Source organism: Culicoides brevitarsis, chromosome 2 (assembly GCF_036172545.1).
Source record: "Culicoides brevitarsis isolate CSIRO-B50_1 chromosome 2, AGI_CSIRO_Cbre_v1, whole genome shotgun sequence".
In the NCBI taxonomy this organism is placed as follows: domain Eukaryota; kingdom Metazoa; phylum Arthropoda; class Insecta; order Diptera; family Ceratopogonidae; genus Culicoides; species Culicoides brevitarsis.
The window spans coordinates 19,327,744-19,352,403 of record NC_087086.1 but is presented as its reverse complement, the minus strand read 5'-3'; the positions used below and the strand labels follow the sequence as shown (position 1 = coordinate 19,352,403).

At 34.6% G+C, this 24,660-nt stretch overlaps 4 protein-coding genes across 4 annotated transcripts; 2 read left to right on the top strand and 2 right to left on the bottom strand.

Moving 5' to 3' along the window:
- Positions 1–1,520: 1,520 nt before the first annotated feature.
- On the top strand, positions 1,521–2,860 carry LOC134832046 (cytidine deaminase-like). Its single transcript, XM_063845935.1, has 3 exons — positions 1,521–2,007; positions 2,066–2,234; positions 2,292–2,860. The coding sequence occupies exons 1-3, from the start codon at positions 1,938–1,940 to the stop codon at positions 2,572–2,574; spliced, it is 522 nt and encodes a 173-aa protein (XP_063702005.1). The 5' UTR covers positions 1,521–1,937; the 3' UTR covers positions 2,575–2,860.
- LOC134832044 (serine/threonine-protein kinase mTor) lies at positions 2,776–23,956 on the bottom strand. Its single transcript, XM_063845933.1, has 8 exons — positions 23,456–23,956; positions 23,180–23,397; positions 21,714–23,121; positions 17,887–20,303; positions 5,276–7,078; positions 4,999–5,214; positions 4,573–4,938; positions 2,776–3,570 (listed from the first exon to the last, which is right to left on the bottom strand). Exons 1-8 carry the CDS (start codon positions 23,676–23,678, stop codon positions 2,776–2,778), a joined length of 7,446 nt encoding a protein of 2,481 aa, XP_063702003.1. The 5' UTR covers positions 23,679–23,956.
- LOC134832318 (leucine-rich repeat-containing G-protein coupled receptor 5-like) lies at positions 8,943–13,982 on the top strand. Its single transcript, XM_063846301.1, has 4 exons — positions 8,943–9,221; positions 11,726–12,907; positions 12,971–13,156; positions 13,819–13,982. Exons 1-4 carry the CDS (start codon positions 8,943–8,945, stop codon positions 13,882–13,884), a joined length of 1,713 nt encoding a protein of 570 aa, XP_063702371.1. The 3' UTR covers positions 13,885–13,982.
- Positions 14,247–16,079, bottom strand: LOC134832045 (REST corepressor-like). The gene has a single exon (XM_063845934.1). The coding sequence runs from the start codon at positions 15,915–15,917 to the stop codon at positions 14,775–14,777; it is 1,143 nt and encodes a 380-aa protein (XP_063702004.1). The 5' UTR covers positions 15,918–16,079; the 3' UTR covers positions 14,247–14,774.
- Positions 23,957–24,660: the final 704 nt, after the last annotated feature.

The window sequence follows — 24,660 nt, the reverse complement described above, 5'->3', positions numbered from 1 at the left end:
CTCACTTATCAGAGCGAATCCTTAATGATGACTAAGAATTCAAATTGAATTGAAAAAGAAAAGTTGCAGTTAAAGTCAAGTTTGAGAAACATTGCAGCAAAATTCAAACAACGACCTATCGTTGCCAAATACTTTATTTCTCCAGATTATCAGAACTCAACCAATTATTTCAAACGGAAATTTAATGGCTTGACGATTTAGAATTGTCAGTTTAGAATTTATTTTTTTCTGACAAAAAATCTTGAAAATCAAACGATTAATGTCTATTTTTCTTTCAATCACAAAGTTAAGTATCGATCCCAGTATCGATCAAGACCGATGAAGCCCGTATCGAGTTGATTCAAAAGCAATTTTTAATATTTTGCCTACGAAATTTGGGCTGACAAGGATATGTTTTACCACGCTACTAACATCGATTAAACTTGCCAATCCACGACAGACAAGAAATTGTTTGCTGCTCATTTCAAACGATGTAATCAACGGCAAGACTGATTCCCCATTTATAAAAAGGCAATTCATCAGTTTAACAAGTGAATATCACCTACGTTATCCAAGAGTCTTTCTAGCGCAAACACAATACTCAACGTACTCACAAAACAGCAACATTCATCGATATACACGCCTTATTAATGAGCTTATTAATAGCTTTGGATCTGTGCCTTCCGCCAAACTTTTTTAAATTTAAAGAGAAGTTGAAAGAAATCTCCATGTAAATGTTTCATTAAAACAAATCAATTAAATACCATGAAGAGACGCGACTCAACTTGATTTTTTTTAATTAAGTAACTTTTATATTTGTATTTTATTTGTTTTTATTTTGCTTACGTTTTCTCATTACTTTATTTTTTGCCATTCCAGTGACACAAAGTCGTTGAAGGAATTGACAAAAGGAAATAATCATTTTTTAATTTAAAAAAGAATACCGTAATGTAGAGAATGCTAAGAGAAATTAAAAATCTGTTCTCTTAACGAAAATGGAAGTCAAAATTCGTTCTCTTAACATTTTTTTGTTTCAAATTTTAATTTTTGAAAATTTTTAACTAAAAATAATGAAATTTTAACTAATTTTGTATTTTTATATATATTTATTTTAAAATTATCATTTTAATGTATAAAAAATTTAAAATACAACCAAAAATTTTTGAAAAAAATACTTAAAAAAAATACAAAAATTTAAGAGAAACCGTCTTCTCTTAACTTCTCCTAACTAGGTTTTTTTCTCTTAGCATTCTCTACATTACGGTATATATTAAATTAATTTCAGAATCTATTCATTGAAGGCAATGTTATGTATAATATGGGAAAAATAAATCGAGGCAAAAGAAATAATTAAATATGTACCATAAAGAGGACATTTCACCCGCATTTAAGATTGAAAACCATTATCACAGCTCTTCAGAAACGATCCATAAAATTCAAAATTTCTTCTCACTAAAATCGGTTCACAGTGTCAAAAATTACATAATGAATAAATATCTACATTGATACTATCTACTACGTAGTCATCACATAGAATAGTAGAATAGGGTAGGCGATACACACAATACACGAAAACAAAAAATTAAAAACAAATTAATTGTCATCATCTCTTATCAAATTCATAAACTCTAATACCGAGAATGCATCGAAAAATTAGTATCAGTGACTCTTGAGAATTCCTGAGAAACAATTCTAGTTTGCTGTTATCTCCGGACTTTACGCGAAAACATCGATTTTCTTATTTGTTGACATTTTTACGAGAGTTCTATGCTAATGAAACATGTTTTGACTCTCATTAGCGAATGTATTGTCGTCGTGTACATTGTAACACAAATATTGTAAAACATTTACGCAAAATCAGCGAAAAAGCCGTCGTTTATTTTGGAAGTTAACAAAAAATCATCAGTCAGTCGTCGACGAGAAACGCGTGTAGATAAAAAAAAATTAGAAAAGTTAGAATGAATACCGTCAACATCGAAGACAGTGGCAAAACAGATGGAGCAAATGTGTTCGAGTTCAAGGATTTGGGTGAGATAACGAGACATTGAAAATTGTGTTTCGTGATAAAAATTGATTTTTGTCGTAGATAACGATGTGCAAGAGCTCATAAATGCAGCGGTGGAAGCACGAAAAAAAGCCTATGTCCCGTATTCCGGATTTGCCGTGGGAGCGGCTTTACGTACGAAATCCGGTGAAATTGTGACGGGATGTAATATCGAAAATGCTGCTTATAGTCCCTCAATCTGTGCGGAACGGTAAAAAATCAAAGTTTAATCTTATCGCTGAGTTACAAGCCATCAAATCTTTTTTAGATGTGCCATCGCCAAGGCCGTCAGTGAAGGTCATCGGGAATTTACGGCTTGCGCAGTGGTGGCGTTCCAAGAAAAGTATTTTACAGCTCCTTGCGGGGTCTGTCGACAGAGTTTAATCGAGTTTGCGGAAAAGGATATTCCCGTTTATTTTGCCAAACCATCGCCAGTTCGGGTGTTGATCACGTCTTTGTTTACTTTGCTTCCCGGGGCTTTTGTCCCGAAGAATTTTACACCGCAACCCGCTACTCAAAATGGGAATGGCACGAATTTGAACTTCCGTTGAAGCCTTTCAATGAAATTTTTCAGTTGTAAAGAAAAGTAGTTCAATTTTTAAGCTTTATTTTTTTTTGTTCCACATTACAAACTAGATTTATACGAAAATTCGTAGGTTTATTACCAAGAAGTAGCAAGAGTAGTAAATATTTATATTTTTTTGTTAATTAAAAAAAAGTGTTGTGTAAATAAATCTAAATAAATGAAAATTTTACCAGAACGGACACCACCCGATGTAACATTGGCATAAATTTTCATTGTTTGTCGCTTGTTGGATCAACAAGTCAACTTGTCGATTCACCGAAATCGTTTCTTCCTTCTGGAAATCTTGTCCCGTCAGCTTTTGCTTCACCCGATCCACGATTTGACGTGCTTTCTTATTCGTCACTTCCGCCGGCATGCCTCCATTATCTCCGCCTCCCGTCATATTCAGCGCTTCATTTCCGCGATTTGTCAAACTAGCGAGATCCATTGCGATTGTTTCGTCGCCACTACCACTCAAACTGTCAACGGCAGCATCAGCATTTCCGCCGCCACGCGATCTATGCGATCTGTCGTCCAAAAGTCTCCAGTTCAGCAGCGGATCGTAAACGAAAGCTTCCAGCACTGCCATTAACGAGTCTTTGTTGCGTCGCAGCACGTGCATGACACTTTCGCAGGTGCGACGATAAGTGCCGTCGATACCCGTTACTTCCATGGCGTTGATGAGCATTCGGGTCAGGCGGAAGGGGAATTTTTCGGGGAACTTTTCGCGATTCATGGCAACTTCGAAGCAATCACCGAAATCGATGTGCACGATTTTGCCACTTAAACGATCGAGCATGAGGTTCGAGGGATGACGATCGCCCAGGCCGAGAATGTAGCCGACCATGGACATGACAGCGAGGGAACGAGTGTAATTTGTACGACGATCGAACCAGGCTTCGGATGAGGGGCTTTTGAGCCATAAGAGTTTTTCCAAGTCATCGCCTTTCGTCAGCTCTAGTGCGTATTCAAAGACTTCGACCTAAAAAGAATAGCGAAAAAAATATTAATTTCAGTAAAAAAAAGATTTAATTGCATATTTGCCCTTTTTCAAAATTTAAGATTAAAAAATTTAAAATTGTTGAAAAATTGAATTAATTATAATTTAAATTTAAAATTTTTTAAAAATCATTTTCGATTTTTTTTAATTTTTAAAAATAAAAAAAATATTCCAAACACATTTTTTTTTAAATTTAAAATTTTTTTTCAAAATGGAAATTGGCTGTAGCTTGAAGTCCGTTGGAAGGACAAAAAAAGTTCATATTGGTAAAAGTTAGGTTTGAATGATGATTTTTATTTTAACTACCCAAAATTAATCTTAGAACATTTGAAATTTTAGTTAAAAATGAAAAAAAAAAATAAAAAGTATTTTTAAATTGTTAGATTTTTTAAATTTTACAAAATAATTTTTTTGAAAATTTTTGGCAAATTTGCTTAAAAATTAAATTGCTTAAAAACAAAAATTTTAAATTCGAAACAAAAAATTAAATTTTAAAAAAATTTTTACCTGACTTTTTTAAAAATAATTTTTTAAACTCAAAGCTTTATCAAAATTATATTTTAAATTATGAAATTCTTTCCCCTTTTTTGAAGGTTTTCAAAAACTTTGGAAAAAGTTAGGAGGGAGGACATTAAAAAAATTGTACTTGCCTAAAATTAAAAAAAATTAAATTAAAATTACAAAATTATTACCTGAGGTTTAAAAATAATTTTTTAACTCAATTTTTATCAAAATTATACTTGAAAATTATTTTTTTATCTTTCCCCTTTTTTTGTTTTCAAAAATCGTTCGTAAAAAAAAATTGGGAAAAAAAAAAAAAAAAAAAAAAATTTGCAAAAATTTTTAAGAAATATTTTTTTTTCTGAAAAATTATGAAGCCATATTAATTTTTTGTTTTTTTAATTTTTTTAAATTTTGAATTTTGAAATAAGGCAAGGAACAAAAATTTTCGAGTGTCCTAAAATAAAAAAAATAAAATTTTACCTTTTGCATGAGCGTCAAATGATCATAATCCGGTGCCATTCGCAACATAATTTTATGTTCAATATTAACGGTAATCTTCTTTTTCTGCCTGTTCTCTTGAATCAACGTATGAAGCGTGTCGCAATGCGGCACCCAACCAATCAACCCAGAATTTGTGCTCAACGGAATGACTGCGTACTTTTGGATTGTCAAATTTCGTCTAAATGTGTCCTGATCCTGCAGCAATAAAGTATTCACCAATCCGAACAACTGCATGGCACGCTCATCTTGACGCAAATCTTCATGACCTTTTAGCAAAAACATGTAAACTTTGCCATTGGAACCATGAATGCTTAATTTTCTGGGTCGTTGTTTCGATTGAATGACCTAAAAATAATAAAATTTGCAATTAATTCAAGATTTTTACCTAAAAATTATGAAATTTACCTGAAGATTTGTCTGAATACTCGCGATACGGATCAAATCTTGACCAGGAACGTAACTACCGGGCACTGCCAACTCTAGATCGCGACACGCTAGGAGCTTGGGACTCACGTATTGCAGCTCCAGGGATGTTAATTGCCGCACTTGAATCGAAATTCGACGGAAAACGTGATAGTAGAGGTCCCATGCTTGGTTGAGGTCTCTTGTATTTTGAGTGTTCTGAAAAAAAAAAATTTTTTTTTTAATTTCAGCCAAAAAAATTTTTAAATAATTTTTTTACCTTATAATGGTTACACCACTCCTGCGCTTGAGCCAATTCCCTGCCGTAAGCTTGATTAAACGAAGTTTCTTTCAACGTCTGGGGTCCCCGCTCCAACATCGCATGTAACGGCTCCAACGTTTCAAACATTCCCTTGATGTTTCGTTCGCCGAAATACAATCGCGACGCCTCTTCCAAGCCCTCGTGCCATTGTTCATGCCACAAAATCGCGACACGAATGAGTTCCTCACTGCACATGAGTGCCTGCTCGACCAACGTATGCGAATGTTCGCACATCGAGCTTAGAATTTTGTGGGCGGCATTTTTGCGAGCGATCGATGCCGACTTGGAAGCCACCGTTAACGGATAAACCAACGCTTGTGGATGCGATTTTCCGATATCAATAAGCAACTGATGGATTAACTGCCCCACTAGCTTGCGTGAAGTATCGATTCTCGCAATTAACTGCGGAATAACTTGGAGCCACGTGTTAATCTGAATGATTCGCATGCCGTTCACAAGAGCATCGTACATTTCGGACGATTGTCCATAGTCGAACCACAAAGTTAGAAGTCGCAAAGTGTCTTGCAGCGAATTTCCTTGCGATAAATTGATGGAACGGAAGAAGCCGTTCACCGCTGGCACAGCATATTGCACAATCATCACTTTTTCCTTGGAATTTCTGTTGAAATCCATCTGATTCGTGCTGGATTGCGAGTTTTCGGATTGCTTTTGTTGCTGCATCACCTTGAAATTCATGTAGGCATACGAGTGCCAGGCTTTGTACCAATTGGGATCGTATTTGGTGGCTTTTTCATAACTACCCAAGATACCTTTCAAGTTGTGATCGGTCATACCTTGCAAGCGATATTGCCATAAACCGAGTTTCATGTAGCACCGAGCCAGTAATCGACGATTTTCGTCTTTGATATCTTCTCCGGCGACACTATGTTCCAAGCTAAAAGTGTTCACGAAGCGTCCAAGTTGCTCGAAAGCTTGCAAACTTTCGGTTTTGTCACCTTTTTCTGTCTCGCCCACCATCCACAAGTGTTTGCAGTAAGCGAACGTGACTTGGGGCTGTCTTGTTGGTATCGAAGCACCCGGATTTGCTGACGGATCAGTGCCCAAAAGCATCGTCAACGTCTTGTGGGACAACTTGAACGACCCGTTCTTGCGACAAAGTGATGCGTATTTCAACCACGTGTGAACATCCTCTTCCGGACTCACAACTAACGAATGTACACGAATAATTCGTTGCCAATCCTCAACCAATCGCTGTCCGTCTTGCAATCGTTTCCACCACATGCTTCGAATTGTCTCCCTTCGTTCCGGAATAAGTTTGTATTGAATCACTTCCTCGAGTTCGGCCAACATTTGAACGCAAACCATTGCTCCGTAGGCACGTTCGTAACTTTCGCCCGCCATCGACGTCAATTCCGTGTCCAGCAAGTCACGAGTGTCGTCAATTAAACGTTGAGCCATTTCAAAGTCGCCATGATGAACACAAAGGACCGCACGATAGAAACATCCGTCTTGTGTCTCTTCAGGGATGCAAGAAACGTACTTTTGCATCTGTTCCCAGTCGTTTAAGCCCCAGGCAGCGGTCGCAGCAAGACCTCCCATGCTGCTGCGTTCTTCGTTCGTGAGTAAATCCCATTTTTCACGAGCAACGGAATCGAGTTCGCCCCATTCGCCGAGCGCTTCTAAGCAACGCATGTGACCCAAGCAGGATTCGGTATCATTTGGATTGTGGTTCAGCTTTTCTTGGTACAAGACAAGAGCTTTGTCCCAGTTGTGGAGTTTTTCGTACCAACGAACTTGGACCTGGAATGAAAAATGAAAAATTTTTTTGTTAAAATGTGGTTTTTAAATTTATTCAGCAACGTCAGCAAATTTTAAATTTTTATTCAGCAGCTTAATTTCAGTAAGATTTTAAAAATATTTGGAACTTTCAACTAAAAATTCATAAAAATATTTAGCAAAATTCAGCAGTTTAAATATTTCAATTCAGCGAACTTAAAAGTTCTTCAAATTTTTTATTCAGCAGGTTTGATTTTAGTGAGATTTTTGAATGATTTAGAATTCTTAAGTGATTAATTCAAAAATTAATAAATATTTTATTCAGAAATTTCAAATTTTTATTCAGCAACTTTAGTTTTCTACTTAATTTTAGAATTCATAAAGTAAAAAAACTAATTTTTTCATTCAATTTCTTGAAAAAGACATTAAATTTTATTCAGCAACTTCAAATTTTTACTCAGCAACTTTGACACATTTAGTTGTTTACTTCATTTTAGATTTCTTAAAACAAAAAAAAAATACATACTTAAAAGCCAATTTTTTATTTAATTTCTTAGATTTGAAAATCGTAGGTATTCAGCAAAATTTTTTATTAAATCTAAAATTTTCATTCCACAACATTTATTTTGATGGAATTTCTAAAAGTTTTTAATTTGAATCTTTGATTTAAAAATAAGTACTAAAAACTAATAAAAATTTGATCAAATATTCAGCAAATATTTTTTTTTAATTCAGCAACTTCAAATTTATATTCAGCAGCTATCTGGATAAAACTTAATTCATATTTTTATTAAATTTTTGCAAATTTTCTTCAGAATAAAAAAAAATATTAATTAAAAAACCAAATTATTTTCTTTGAACAGATCTTAAAAATCAAATTAAAATATATTCAGCAAAATCTATTTTATTCAGCAACGTCGAAAAACTTCAAATTTCAATTCAGCAAACAAATTTCATCAAAATCAAAGTTAAATCATCAAACATTTAATTAAAATTTCGCTGTTAAAGTATTTCTAACCCACTTTAAACCAACATTAATATCAGCAGACCTTGATTTCTCATCACGAAGTTTAGAATTAAAAAAATGCTTTGTTGTGATAATTTTTTCCATGAAAGCTTATCAAAGCAAAAAAACGTCTGTAGGTAAAGCCAATATTGACTCAACATTAACTTAATTATTTATTTGCTGAAGACTCGCACAAGTCATTTTTTCTTCCATTCCATTTAGATAAGGGATAAAATGATCTTTTTTTAGACGCGAGACCAGACGATAAGATAAAAATATCTGTCGATGGGCTTTAATTGTTTCTTCATAGTTTCTCACACATTTCATCGCGCATCACTGAAGCATCTCAACCCTTTTCATTCAATTCGAAACAGCTTACCAGCTTATCATAAATTAGTGGAAGAGGAATCTTTTAACAACTACTTTCGTTTGTCTAAGTACGTCTCGATGCGAGAGTGCTCCCCACAATCATTATTTAATTATATTGTTATAACGCTCGTACAAACAAACGTTAATTCACCAACACAATATATTCTCGTTTTTCTAGAGTTACTGGAGTGCGCGTTCATTTTTTTTTATAATAAAAAATAACAAAATAAAAATGAGAAAAAATTTACGGTGCTTTAGTTAAACACGGGAAGTCAACCTGAATAGAAGACACACGGCGATCGCATTTAATTAGATTTTTATTTTATCTTTATTAAAAACGACAAAAAAGAGAAGATAAAAAATTTATTACGAAAAAATGTAAAAAAAAAATCCAGTAGAATATTAATTAATTTTTTTTCATGTGACTTAAATTTAAAAATTATCGAAATTCATTCAAAAATTAGATTCGGGAGCCAATTAAGAGCATTTTATCGCAACATAATCAACAAAGCCATGCATACATCAATAATTTTCCTCGTTCTCGCGGCAACATGGAGCTCGATAACGATCACCTGTGTCAATGCCAAAGCAAAAGTTACCGTTAAAACGAGTACGGTTACGTTAAGTGACTGCTTCGCTCCGGATTTACGCAATATCCGAGACTATCACAAAACGCCCCACACCGTGCACATTTCGCACTGCCACTTGCCGGACTTGCCCAATTCGATTTTTATGGGACTGAATAAACTAAAATCGCTTGAAATTTGCGAAAGTAAGCTGTCACACATTCAGGTATTACGAAATTCGCATTTTTTTTAGAATAATGAGAACTTCTGAAAAATTATCTCATTAAATTGTTGCAAAGTGGAAAAAAATTAGCGTGCGATCATTAAATTTAGATGCTAGATATGACATGTTGTTCGGTCATTCGTTTAGTTTTTCTATGAAATGATGAGAAAATTATTAGGTTTGTGTAAATATTTTATTGCAATTATATCGTCGATGACTGCAATTGATTTGTCAGGCAAGCGAAAAAATGCTTGGAAAAAAAACCTTGAGGAATGTATCGTTAATTAATAAAGAATTTTTTGTTTGTTTGTCGAAAGAAATTGCGACAAGTTGTGAATGAAGACAAAAAAAAGTGGTAAATTAAGTTCAATGACATGAAAAATTACTATAAACAAACATTTAATGGACAATGGTGTGAAGGTGCTTTTTTATTGAGTCATGGATTAGGTGACACAGTGACTTTTTAACAGAGGAAAAAAGTTTTGATAAAAAAAAAATATTGTACCTAATTATTTTTAAGTTTAAGTTTAAGTTTAAAAATAGGAATAAATTGACTAGAAATTATTTTTTGAAAATAACATTCAACTTAATTTACTAAAACTTAAGAGAAAAAAGAAAAGAAAAAAAATCAAAATAATTTTATTCGTTATAACCGGAAATTAAATTGGAGAAAATTGAGCAAAAATATATTTACTTATTTTATTTTTTTTTTAAATTAAACTTTCGGATTTTTAATAAAAAAAAAATAAGTTAAAGTAATTTTTAATTTAAATGAATCAATAAAAATCATTTTTTGGTCAATTTTCACTTTCATTAAAATAATTAAAAATTGGTTAGAAATAAAAATTATTATTTCATATTTATTTTAAATAATTTTATAAAATAATTTTTTTCATATAAAAATAATTCTCCTTGCCTTTTTCATTAAATTTTTCCATTTTGATTGAGAAATAATTTTTTCATTATATTTTTATTGAAAAAAGGTCAAATCTTTGTTATTTTACGATGTGAATTATTTTTCATTTGAAAACTTTTTAAAATTAATTAATTAAATTATTAAAAGACGATTATTTTTCTTCAATTAAGGCCGTTCCAGTTTTTTTTTCTATGTTTTTGTCTCATTTCAGAAGCAGAAAATCCAAAGGGGCAAAATAAAAAAAAGTTCAAATTCAAATTGACCATTTTTGGCCTTTTTTCATATTTTTTCAAGACATTTTCAAAAATTTTTGAAATATTTCTGATTTTTAAACATTTTTCTATTATAAAAAGAAATTTAACATGAATTTTCTTCTCTAAAAATATTTTCAAAAAAAATTTTCATGTGTAATAAGAAGTATTTCAAAACTATTTTTTTTTGTTTTGCCCCCCCCCCATCCTTTTTTTTTTTTGACAAAATATCTTTTGGGACAAAAACATCGAAAAAAAAAATTTAGAAGGGCCTAATTATTTTTTTAATAATCAAATTATTAAAATTTTTATTCTTTTTATTTACGATCACAATAGGTCCTCGGACCGCGATGATGCATCCTCAAACCTAACCTATTATTTTTATATACCAAAATAAGGCCGTTCCAAATCTTTTCCGATGTTTTTGTCCCAAAACATTTTTTTTCAAAATGGGGGGGGGGGGGGGGCAAAATAAAAAAAAAAGTTTTGAAATACTGTTTCATACGAAATGCCAACATTTTTAACAAATTTTGGTCTTTTATGAATATTTTAGATTTTTTTATGATATCTACATACATTGAGATTTGATGATTTAAAATTGATCTCAGAGTATTTTAAGTTAAAAATTTTTTCAAAAAAAAAATTCATAAAAATAACTGTCAAAAAATTTAAAAAGTAATTTTTTGTAAAAAATAAATATTTAAAGAAGAAAATTCATGTTAAAAACAATTTTCAGCACAAAAAAATTTAAAAATTGAAAATATTTTAAAAAATTTTTGAAAATTCCTTGAAAAAGTAAGGAAAAGGACCAAAAAATGGTCAATTTTAATGAAATTTTTAACTTTTTTTTTATTTTGCCCCATTGGATTTTCGGCTTTTAAAATGGGGCAAGGGACAAAAACATAGAAAAAAATTTGGAGCGGCCTAAATGAAAAATAAAAATAAGTAAACAACTAATTGTTAACATTTTAAAAGATTTTATCTCAAAATTTGTCATTTTTACTAAGAAAATGTCAGTTTTAGTGCTTCGATGATCACCCACTGTTAAAGATTTTCATTAATCAGATATCACACCAAGGCAAGACAATACAAATGGCATCATCTTCAGCCATGCCTTCACCTATAAAAACCACAAACTTCCGTTTTTTCTGATACATTAACAAAAAAACTAAAAACATCACACAATCACAGTCGAAAAAACAAACGTTTGCAACAATTTAATTACTATTTTATGCCATTCCCGTACTGTTCTCTCTCATTTTCTGGGTTTCACACATTTATAACGCCTTTTAAAACAATTCTCTCTGTACACATTCACACATTATTTTTTTTTTCTATAGGATTACGCACTAAATGGGCTCACTGAGTTGGAAACGTTGGTATTGTCGCGCAACAACATCACCGTGCTGAAGTCATGGAGTAACCACGACTTGGAATCGCTTCATAACCTGGACCTGCGTCGCAATGCCATTCACGAGTTGAACGAAAACGCCCTCAAACGCTTTCCGAACCTGACGAAATTGAATTTGGCCGTTAATTCGATCGCCAAAATTGATGATTCGACGTTTTTGCATTCGACGCACCTGAAATACCTGAATTTGGGGAAGAATTTGCTGCAAACGATCACGAAGGAGACGTTCCGGGGCTTGCACAAGTTGACGCACTTGTCGTTGCACTACAACCAGATCGATTATTTGGATTTTTATTCGTTTGTGGGAAATTCGCATTTGAAGTCGTTGCAGTTGCAGGGCAATAAAATTGCGATTTTTGAGCCGGATTACGTCGCGAATCTGCCGAGACTGAATTTTTTGAACATAAGTTGCAATGTGATCGAGAGTATTGGAGAAAATGCCTTCAAAAAGAGTGTGGAACTAAAAGTGCTTGATATTAGTCACAATTTGCTGCAAGATTTGCCGTTATCGACTTTTAGTGGCTTGGAAGTGCTTGAAAATTTAAACATTAGTCACAATCACATCGCAACGATCAATCAGTACGTTTTTGAGGATTTTTTGGAATTACGACTCTTGGACATGTCTTCGAATAATCTCACCGCACTTCCGGATAATGTCTTCGAATATGTCTCGCATTTGCAGTCGCTGAACTTGAGTCACAATCAAATCAATGAAATCGGCGAAAATACCTTCCAACACTTGAAACAACTCTCCTCGCTGGATTTGGCTGACAATCAACTCGATCACGACAATTTTCTGTGGAGCTTTGAGAAATTGTCGTATTTGAATCTCAGTGCAAACAGATTCAACGAAATTAATATCACGTTGCTCAATAGTCTCTGCAAGTCTGCGCAACTCTACGATAATCCGTGGAATTGTAAATTTCTCGTGAAAGAAGTTGCTAGTCACTCGCACAATGCCATCCTGCATTTTGGGAAAAATTACACGATAAATAGCATGGAGGCCATTTTGGAGGTGCCCGGATTGGAATGTCACGATGACGAAACGGGAAAAATTCGGAGCATTATTTTGCTCGATACGAAGGAACATGAGGAGTTTTTGTCGCAACAAGTAAGGAAAAAATTTTTTTTAAGTGAATTTTAATTAATTTTTTTTTTTTTTTTTTTTTTGTAGAACAACGATAGTCAAGTTTTTGCTAATCAAGGAAAAATTCTGGATATTGCGGATGGCTTTGATATCAAGTCAATTTTACTCTGGTTGTTCATTGGAATTTTTGTCGTCTTTGGTGCCGTAAAAATTTTAAAAATGCTTTTGAATCGGTCGGAACGGAAAAGTGAGGAGTGGCGGACACAACATCAGGTAATTTTTAAAAGTTGAAAAAATAATTAATTAAATTTGTTGGAATTTTCATCGATAAAATAAATTTTAAAAAAATTAGAAAGTTTTCTAAAATGATCAAAAAATAAAATCGTTTTTGATAAATTTTCAATTTTTAAATTTCCTGCCAGGCCTAAATTGATTTCATTTTATTTTCAGAATAAAAATTAAATTTTAGGGGCAAAAAAAATATTTGAAATACTTTTTCATTCAAAAAGACAATTTTAAACACTTTTTTAGCAGATTTATAATTTAAAATTTATAAAAAAAATATTTGAAAAATAGGTAATTTCAGTAATGTTTTAGAAATTTTTAAATATTTTTTTAGAATTTGTTCTAAACAAATTTGTTTTTTGAAACAAACTGAAAAATTAATTAATTTTTTTAAATTTTTATCTTAAAAATGCAAGAAAAAAAATTTAGTTGTTTCGAAAATGTTCAATATATTTTAATTTTGATAGATTTTAAATTTTATAAATTAAAAAAATAAATAGGTAACAAAAAATTAATAAATTTTTTTATTTAAATTTTTCAAAAAAAAAAATTATATTTTAAATTTTAAAACGAAAAACAAATTTTAAAAAATTAATAAGAAATTTTAAAAATGATAAAAAAAATAATTAATAATTTTTTTTTAATTCCAGGTCGAGCTACTCAGTCACAACGACACCGAAAAAGGAGAAAAAACCGACAACAATGAAAATGCCTGAAAAGTTCAAATTAACGAGTACTTAAAAATTAAGAAATTATTTTAAGTTTTAATTAAGAGTTGAAATTGCACAAAATTTGAATTTGGACACTATTTTGTTTGAAGTCATTTTCCCATTAAAATAACGTTTTTTAAGATTTTTTAATTGTAATTATTATTATTTTTAATCGTCCTTAAATATTTTTGTCTTATACTTAATGTTTAATAGTTAATTTTCGATTAAAATTTAAGCATATTTTTAACATACTTTTAATTTTAAACTTTTTTTTATGATTTTTTTTTTAATTTCGTATCGATTATGTTTTAAATAATTTTTTTTCAATATTTTAATATTTCTTGTTGCTTTTTGTTCCATCTGTATTTTTTAAATTTAATGATTAGGCTTTGCCAAGAATATCTTTTGATGAAATAAATGACGAAAAAAATTACTGAATTTAATTTGAAAATATTTTTTTGATATATTTTGTTTATTATCCTATCTCGTATCTATTTATTTTATAGAACTCCCTTAAAAAAATAAATTATTTACTTTTATTATACTTAATGCTTAGTTAGAAAAAATTAAAATAAAATTTTAATTATGAGCTAAAATTAAACACGCGTTCATATCATACGAATATGTTTCCGACGACGACTTAACTTAATGGCGTAAGTGGTAAAATTTTGTTAGAAGATTTTTTTTGTGGATCGGAAATCTTAAGTTTTAAAAAGTTTGGTCTAAATCAAATTTTTTTAATTTAAAATTTGCATTGAAAAATATTTTTTATATTTTTTTGTTTTGATGACGACACGAAGAAAATTAAAAATGGGTCACAAAAAATTACAGGTTTTTACGGTAGTTTTATCATACGGAGCGGCAGCGGTGTAGGTGCGAAAAGACGCGTTTCATTCCTAGGGACCGCCAGCTGCTGCCGTAGTTGACACGGGCACCACAACCGTTGGCGTTGCATTGTCTAATTTGATTTGTTTCGCGGGCGGTGGACCGTCTTTCTCACTCGTCGTCGTCGTCGTCGAATTTTGTCTCGCAATCGGGACAATGGTGATTTCGTCGAGACCTGGCGCTGCTGCTGCTGCATTACTCGGCGGAGTTGGGGCTTGTCTCTTGTTATTGTTACTCGTCGTGACTTGGGTAATTTCAATTTCGGGCTTTGATGAGGGCGACGACACCTTCTTGGGTCGCTCCGCGTCACTGTTTGTCGTTTTGGCGTCGGCATCTTCCTCTTTTTTCGTCGTCGTCGTTGCTGCTTGCGTCTGTTTGGGCGAAGATCGTGGCGTTACCTCGTCAATTGTGATTTTTTCCTCCAAATCGGAGACTTCGTTGCTTCCGGGCTCACTTCCGTTCTCGCTGCCATGCTTGTTCTTGTTCCGTTCGGGTCTGTCGAGGATATTGGGACGTGCGCGGGTCTTTTTCCACGAATAATAATACTTGACGAGACTCGCGATCGATTTGTCGGGCAACATTTGTCGTATTCTGTTGAAACTTTTTCCATGAAATTGGAATGCCTGTTCGAACAGCACTTTATCTTCGACGGTCCATTCGTCGGGGAACGGTGTGAAATTCGCCAAATCCATAATTGCGCGTTCCAAATCGTGTTTGTGCCAAAAAAGCATACCCAGTGCTTGTTCTCCGTTGTATCCGTACTTTTCCTTCGCCACCGTGATATATTTCTCAAGCTCCTTCTCGGGTATGTCTTTTGTGGGACTCCACACAAGCAAAGCCTTCTCGGGCAATCCTTCGGGATTTCGATCTTTCTCCGGAATCCATTCCGGACACAAAACTTGATAATCGCGACCTACCCGAATCTTTTCCGCCTCATATTCGCCCGTTTTGTTCTTCACACTTTTCATGTTGGAGTTGCCCCCGCCGCCGTTCTTGCGACTACTCTCATAACTCGCCGTCGATTTTTCATCGTCTGAGCTGTGATCCTCGCTGGCGCCGTTATTGTGCTCCTTGCCGTGCAGATTATTCCTCGCTGGTCCGCCCCCATTGCGGATCGTCGTCGTCTCGTTGTTCGAGGAAGCAGTTATTACCATCTTTTTTCTCTCGCGTTTTTCCGCCGTTTCGCCACAAATGAACAGCAAACTTTCGCAATTTTCGCACACGCAACCGCTTTAAATTGCCTTTGGCCCACAAAAAGTCCTGAATTGGTCGTTTTTCCAGACGGGATCCAGGAATCACCACCGAACACTTTCGAGTTTCAACCGTAAAAAACTGTGTGTGTTTGCAGCTCCGGACACTAAACGGCACACAGCACGTACACACAATGACAAATGTGAGTGTTACCTCGCCCAACTTCATGCCAGCGACCGTCCATTTTGTTGGTTGTATGCGAAACTTGTATATGAAAGCGCTTTCAAGTCACAAATTATATGAAACTTTGTATATGAAAGTCGCAAGTTTCTTGGACTGAAATCTTCGTTACCTCTTTTCTCACGTTTTTTGAGGTTTTAAACCCTTTGAGCCCTTTAAAAGTCGAAAGAAGAACGCGTAAAGATTGTGTTTTTAGAAGAATTTCTTGGAAATTTGTGGAAAATTCCCGAGATATACACACGGAAAGTTATACGCGTTTCTATAGCATCCTGTACGAGCATGAGACGAATGAAAGTGATAAATCTTGAATTAACTATGGCAAATTTATGATATATTAAAACGGCGTCATCCATTCGCAACATCAATTCATAGGGCGTCATTCACTAATGATGACATACAGGAAATTTTCAAATTTAAAAACTGTTGGGGAAAATTCATGGAAAATCGGAGCTATTTTGTCTTGATAATTTTAAAATGCGATTTTTTAAATTTTTTAATCTTGCTACAATTTTTTTGTAGCAAATTCTCTCTACTGACTTCAAATTTTTTTCTAAGACATGCTTGAATCCTTGAAATGATCTTTTCCGCGTTATTGATTCAGTAGTAGAAAAAAAAATAAAAAAGATAAAGAAGAAAGGAAGGATGGAAAATAATTATAACGATTTTTTTCGTGAACTGTGTTCGTGCATGAGTAATCGATAAACTTTTGGTGATGTTTGGCAAATGAAAAAAGGTGTATTTTGTCCTTCCTTGATTTTTTTCGCATGCATACATATGTTAGAAGTCAAGGCCATGCAAATGACATGCGGTTTTAAACGGGGGTGACTAACTTTTTTTTTTTTTTTGGCATTTAAACAAATTGCAAGTTTTGACAAAATTTTAGGGTTTCTTTTCGTTGCTGATTAAAAATTAAAATAGTCCATAAGAAAATTTGATTTTTTTAAAAGTTTTTTAAATTTTGATAATTTTTTTGAAAATTCTCAAGACTTGCTCAAGAATTTTTACTTTTTTTATTTTTTATAAATTTTCATAATTTTTATTAGAACAGGCATTAAACCAATTTGTAAAAATCATTAAAATAAAAAAATTCAAATAAATTATCCCGAAATTCAGAATTTTATAGAACTTTAAGGAATTTTTAATTTTAAGAATTTATCCTGTATATTAACTACCAAAATGTTTTTCAATATATTTTTTTTATTTTTATTGAAAAAATTTCAAGTTTTTCAATTGATATTGAATTTTGAAAAAATAAATATTTCAAATTTTTTTCAAAAAATATTAAAAAAAGCTTTTGGGTCAAAAACTTAAAAAAAAAAATATGTTTCTGAAAAATTATGGAGAAGGAATTTGTTTTTCAAGTTTTTTTAATTTAGAAAATAAAGTGAAAAAACCACAAAAAAGTAATTGTTGATGAAATATTTCTCATTTTTTCCCCATTGAATTTTCCACTCTTCAGTCACAATTTATCAAAGAATATTAAAGTTTTTAATTTTAGGAAGGTATAATTTGTTTTTTTTTTTTTTTTTTTTTTTTGAGAAAAGATGTCAAGATGACAAGAATTTTCTCATTTCTTTTCAAATAAAATCTTAATTTTTTCTTTTAAAATTTTTCAAATGCTCGAATTTTTCAACAAACTGTTTTTTTAGTGTCGTGTTCTTAAAATAATTAATAAAAAAAATTTAGACTCACCTTCATTTCCTCAGACGAATTTCTATTTGCCATAACATACTCCAGCAATCCTTCCGCTGCTTCCTTTTGTTGCAACTTATTATTGATCAAAATCAAATTTTCAAACACTTGATGACGATCCTTTTCTTTTTCCTTATCCTTTTCCTTCTCCTTGTTCCTCTTAAATTCTTCCTCTTTGTAATGCAATGCCTTCGCATATGCCCGACACTCCATCGCCCGATCTCCCAACAATTTCGTGTCAATCGGTAGGAAATCCCGCTCACAATGCTCCATAAATTCCGCGAGATTAAGAATCGTTTGCGTAACTTCCGGCAAATCGGGCACCATCAACGCTTGTTGCAAACTTGCCGCAAGTTCCTTCTTCATCTCGTCACTCAATTCGGTCCAGCACGACACAAAAGCGGCATTAAACAAATCCCTTAGGAGATGCGGGTAATTTTGCGCCACCGAACGACACGAACGCAATGCCGGACTTTGTGACTCCTTCAACAAACTCGAGGAAAATCGTTGCAACCACTCGAGCCAATCGTCTTTGGAAACACGCCGCGCTGCCTGCCATGCCTCCTTGAGATCCGCTCCCATGACGTTCAGTTTGCGAATTGTCGTGTCCGAACTGCCGATGCTAATTTCGCGATTTCTGAACCGCTGTTGCCGCAAACGGAATTCATCGTCCAAGCAAAGTGTCGTATTGTTCTGCAACTTTGTCAGGAGCTTCGTGTATTCGTTTGAGGGGATGCGATGCTTCGACAGGATCCGATTCACAAGTGGCACAAAGACGAGATACTTTTTGCCCAGTTGAACCATCAACGAACAAAGTGTTTGGATGGCATGTGGTCGCAAATCGGGATGATTATCCAAAACCCGAACGAGCGGATGAACGATACGCGACGAATAATCCGTAAAATCGAGAATTTCGGCGAGATGATTGATGGTATCCAAGGCGCTTTGACACACCTGGATCGGAATATCGTTCGTTGGCTCGAATAACTTGACAATTGGTGGCAGTACAAGATGCAAGTAGTCATCCAAATTATTCCCGAACTTTTGGAAGGCATTCAGGAGCTTAATGGTGACCGTTCTATCCTTCGAGGAATCATGAATCAGCACTTTTAGTATTTGCGGCATCAGTTGAGCCAAGTAAACGCGAAATTCGCATCCTAGAGCAACAGCAATTTTCTCCACGAGATTGATTAAAGTTGCTTGGAGTGAATTTCGCTGCCAGGAATCCTTGATAAGCTTGAAAATGTCATCCATGTAGAAAATAATGTGTTGCTTGACGATTTCCACGAGTATCGAAAGTTGTTGGAACAAGAATTCGCAAGTGTTATCGGGTGCACTTTGGATATTTGCAAGCAAATTCGGTAAAACTTGCGATAAATAAGGGACACATTTGATGCCGAGACTCTTAAAAATGAACGTGATGGCTTGTACGACGGCAATATGGTTTTGTTCAAGCGTCTTATCCTTCAAAATCTTCATAAGTGTTGCAATAGCGACCGCCGGATAATATTCCTCGAGCACGTTGTTCATATTTACCAACATTTCAGCGGTCGATAAGTCGATGTGATCATCCCCTTTGACATCCGACACGGAAATTAACACATTTTTATCGTTATCTGGCTTATCGATCCATCCGCGATTGAGTTTATGCTTGTACGGATCAAGTGCCCCGAGTAATCCAAGGACGCGGATTGTCTCGCGACGCACATTTGGTTGCGTTTCCATCTTCAGAAACCCAATTAAGATGTCAATTAACCCGGGATATTTGTAATAAGGCGTCACAACTTGTCCCGTAGCTCCTACAAGTTGCCCCAATGTCCACAAAGCGACGCATCTCTTGTTCGGAGCACCCGCATCGCCCAACATTTCAATCAAAATATCAAGCAGCTCGTCCGCCCACTGCTCCATGACGTTACAACCGCAATTCAGTTCCGCCAAGTCGCCGATCGCACGAAGAACGTTCAAAATTACGCCCGGATTGCTTTCAGGCTCTTTCAGCTTTGGCACTAACGTGTTCAGGATCGGTCTCATGTACGACGAAATCAAGCGTGGCGTATTGACGATCAGGTGATCCAACATTCGGGCAGCTTGTTCCTTGTTGCGACTCATGCCGGAGTACTCGAGTTCAGTTAAAAGTTGCACGAGTAATTTACGGAGGTTTGGCATGACGTAAGCGGGATTTAGAGTTGATAGGCGACCAATTATGATGACGGCGAGTTCTCGTATTTCGAATTGCTCGTCGTGCATGGTGATGAGAAGTGAGCTGAGGAACCAGGGTTGCGCTAGTTGGGGATCGAAAGTGTGATCCAAGGATTTTAGGACTTGTAAACGGACGTTGGCGTCGACGTCGGTTGTTCCAACGATCAAAAGTTTCTCTAAAACGTTGCCGACAGTTTCTTTTAAGGTTTCGGTGATGCCTAAAAATAAAATTTTTATGTGAAAAATTTGTTTAGATTAAAGTTAAAAAATGTTTTCGATTTCTTCCTAATTAATTTTTTTAGTTCAAACGCTGATTTTTTTTACAAGTCATTTTCTGACCAGTTTTAAGCCTAAAATTGCATAAATATTCATCCTAAAGATGATTTCTGATCATATTGGGTCGATATTTGTCGAAACAAAAAAATCAGCGTTTTGAGGTTCAAACGCTGATTTTTTTACAAGTCATTTTCTGACCAGTTTTAAGCCTAAAATTGCATAAATATTCATTCTAAAGATGATTTCTGATCATATTGGGTCGATATTTGACAAAACAAAAAAAAGTCATTTTCTGACCAGTTTTAAGCCTAAAATTGCATAAATATTCATTCTAAAGATGATTTCTGATCATATTGGGTCAATATTTGACGAAACAAAAAAATCAGCGTTTTGAAGTTCAAACGCTGATTTTTTTACAAGTCATTTTCTGACCAGTTTTAAGCCTAAAATTGCATAAATATTCATCCTAAAGATGATTTCTGATCATATTGGGTCAATATTTGACGAAACAAAAAAATCAGCGTTTTGAAGTTCAAACGCTGATTTTTTTACTAGTCATTTTTTGACCAGTTTTAAGCCTAAAATTGCATAAATATTCATTCTAAAGATGATTTCTGATCATATTGGGTCGATATTTGACGAAACAAAAAAATCAGCGTTTTGAGGTTCAAACGCTGATTTTTTTTACAAGTCATTTTCTGACCAGTTTTAAGCCTAAAATTGCATAAATATTCATTCTAAAGATGATTTCTGATCATATTGGGTCAATATTTGACGAAACAAAAAAATCAGCGTTTTGAAGTTCAAACGCTGATTTTTTTTACAAGTCATTTTCTGACCAGTTTTAAGCCTAAAATTGCATAAATATTCATTCTAAAGATGATTTCTGATCATATTGGGTCGATATTTGACGAAACAAAAAAATCAGCGTTTTGAGGTTCAAACGCTGATTTTTTTACAAGTCATTTTCTGACCAGTTTTAAGCCTAAAATTGCATAAATATTCATCCTAAAGATGATTTCTGATCATATTGGGTCAATATTTGACGAAACAAAAAAATCAGCGTTTTGAGGTTTAAACGCTGATTTTTTTTACAAGTCATTTTCTGACCAGTTTTAAGCCTAAAATTGCATAAATATTCATTCTAAAGATGATTTCTGATCATATTGGGTCGATATTTGACGAAACAAAAAAATCAGCGTTTTGAAGTTCAAACGCTGATTTTTTTTCAAGTCATTTTTTGACCAGTTCTAAGCCTAAAATTGAATAAATATTCATTCTAAAGTTCATTTCTGCTCATATTGGGTTCATACCGAAAACATTTTTTTAAATTTTAGTTTAAATTTTCTTACCTTCTCCATCTCCCGTAATTCCAATGGATAATTTCAACAATCGACAACACGTGACCACCGCTTCGAGTCTCACTTCCTGCGCTTCATGCGTCAAAAAGTGATCAGCACATCGTTGAACGAACTGCAACAAATTCTGTCCCTCAAAATTGAACGTTCCCAATGTTTTCAACGCCAACACAATTGTCGCATTCTCTGGCGTCGTGTCAGCAACTGTCAAGGCGGCAAATTGTGCGATTGTCCCGTGTTTCGGCGTGCCACTTTGCGCTGCTGGTTTCGCCATCAACACATTCGACAACATCTTGATGAGCCCCTCCGAGATAGTCCGTTTGAGTTCCGGAATATTTTCGGCCAATTCTTGCAGGCAAATTGTCAGGGGAGCACTGAGACCCGTCGCCATCATCGGTTCGAGGATTTCACGGATATCGGAGGCAATTTCACTCTTAACTGCATGTCCCAGGAGTGTGATGCAAACAAAAACGAAGAAATCCATGGAGGATTTACGTTTGGCGACTGCGGCATCACGAATGGGCAGCGCGAGCTTCACGACCTCCATGATGCGACTGATGTAGGGTTTGATATCGTTCTCCACAGCGACCGCGATGTAACCCACAGTGATAAAAGCCATATTGCGATCTTTCTCCTTGCCTTTGAGCGTTATGAGAAGATGATTAAGTGTGATAGCAAGATGTCTCTTGACAAAAAGATCCCGATTAAAAGCTGCTAAGCGAGGCAAAATAGCGTTGATCATTTGTTGCACGTGCGTCGACCGACTAAGCCGTTGTTCGAGCACTTTATTACAAATTTCTTCGTAATTTTCCATCACAAGTTGCCGACACAAGCACGATTCTTGCGACATGAGACTCGATTTCCGATAAAACTTGGGATTTTGGTCGAAATTATAGGAAATCGGGGGATTTTGCTTGATCGGCGTCGATGGATTGCTCCGTTTTTCCACAAATGGCACCTTAAATCGCGGAAAAATCGTTGAACTTTCCTCATTTTGGGGTTTTTTGTACTCCGGTCTCAACCGTTTTAACGCATGATGTCTGCGTTCCCACACCACATTCGAACAACGAAGGATTTCATTCAACACAATCAATCCTCCGTGAACGCGATCATCTCTCGTGATGCCTTTTTCCCTCAAACTAACCTCACCAAACGAGGCAATTGCTTGATCATAGCATTGGCGATACCATTGCTGCTTATTTTGCGATTTCACGGATTCACGTTGTGATGTAACGACAAGTGCGGCACGCAAAGCCTGTCCAGCACCCTCGCGAATCAAGGGTTTTGGATCCAAAATTGCTTTAAAAATGTCATTGAAGAAGCGGGAAATTTGTTGGTAGAAAAATGTGGGCATTGCAACTGCGAGTTCGCGAAGTAGCAATACGGCAGCATGACGTTTAGCCTAAAAAATTAAAGAAAAAATGAAAAATATTAAATTTTTTATGAGAAATTGCACTTACTTCATTCCGATCTTCGGACAACCATTCAAAAGCACGCTTAATATCGAACTCGAAGGACTCGGCACCCTTCGATCCGGGCAGCAAAGCAAGTTTAACAGAAGTTTTTGCGACTAATTCCGTGACGCCGGTATCGTTGGATGGCAATAAATACCGTAAATTGTTGGAATAACGCGAAATTCGGGTGGTAGTGTTGACAACATCGGCACTGATGAGACATTCTACCAAAAAAAAAATGGTAAGTTTTAAAAAATTTTCAAAAATTTGACATAACCTTACTTATGGCTAACACGCCTCCTTTTTTCTCCCAAATGTCCGTGCTGTTCAACATATCCGTGATGTGACTATTGAACGTATCGAAGAACTGCACAATATTCTCTTGCGGCATCTCCCGCAGCTCCGTCTTGACATACATGAACAAATCGTGCGAAGCCTTGTTCTGGACATCCTTGTGACGGGACTTTAGTCCTTGCACGAATTGCGTGACAACTGCTTCGGACATTGTGACTTTTTATGAAGTCACGTGACAAAAATTACAATTTCTTCTCGAATACGAAGTGATTTGTGTCTAAAATGTGGTTTGTTTTGATTTTTTTCACTGTGTCGCCATTTATGTTCGATCAGCTGTTTTCAGTGAAAATTAATATTTTGCTTTTTTCGACGCACTTTCACGTTTTACGTGCAAACTTCATCGACTTTCGATGCAACAAACACTTATTTACAGTTAGAAATGGGATTTTTCAGGAATTTTAATGATTTTACAGACGAAATTTAATTTTTACCGGCACCAAAACAACAGCATGAAAAAAGTTGTAAATATTTTGATGTCAAATTCGGGTGTTTTAGTTTTTGCCTTGAGCCACGTATGTTCCATGGGTTCGTACAGAGACATTTCACACATTTGTACGGAAGTGTGACAGCATGCGGGTTTTTCATTGGGATTCCATATGCTGTACGATGCCTGTGTGATATACGACGATGTTCCGTTATTTAAAATTGATAAGATTTCTAGGAAAATGAAGCGAGCATCGTGGTGTTTTAACAAATATTTAGCTGAAAACTCGATGCCAAGCTTAAATGCAAAAGCTGCAGCAAAAAAAAATAACAGCAACCACAATAAGAAAGGTACAAAATATCCAGTTGGTCTCCAGGTATTCTTTGGGGAAGAAAGTGAATCAAGATCTGATGCCCGAATATGAAACCCGATGCTCTGAACTTGGACTGCAAAAACTAGTCATAGGGAGGAAAGTTGCCAGCATGATGACTACGGGCAGATTGAATAATGACTATCTGAAGAATCTGTTTCAGCTGAAGATGAACAGAGAGTTGGCACGCAGCACTGAAACCTTCGTCTTTCCTTTTAGGAGAACCAATTACGGTCAACATGAGCCCGTGACGTGGATGTCCTGAACAAAATAATCAACTTTTTCTCATTAACAGTTTCACTGGACCTGGAGGGCAATTTTAGTTTTGGAGTCTCGAGG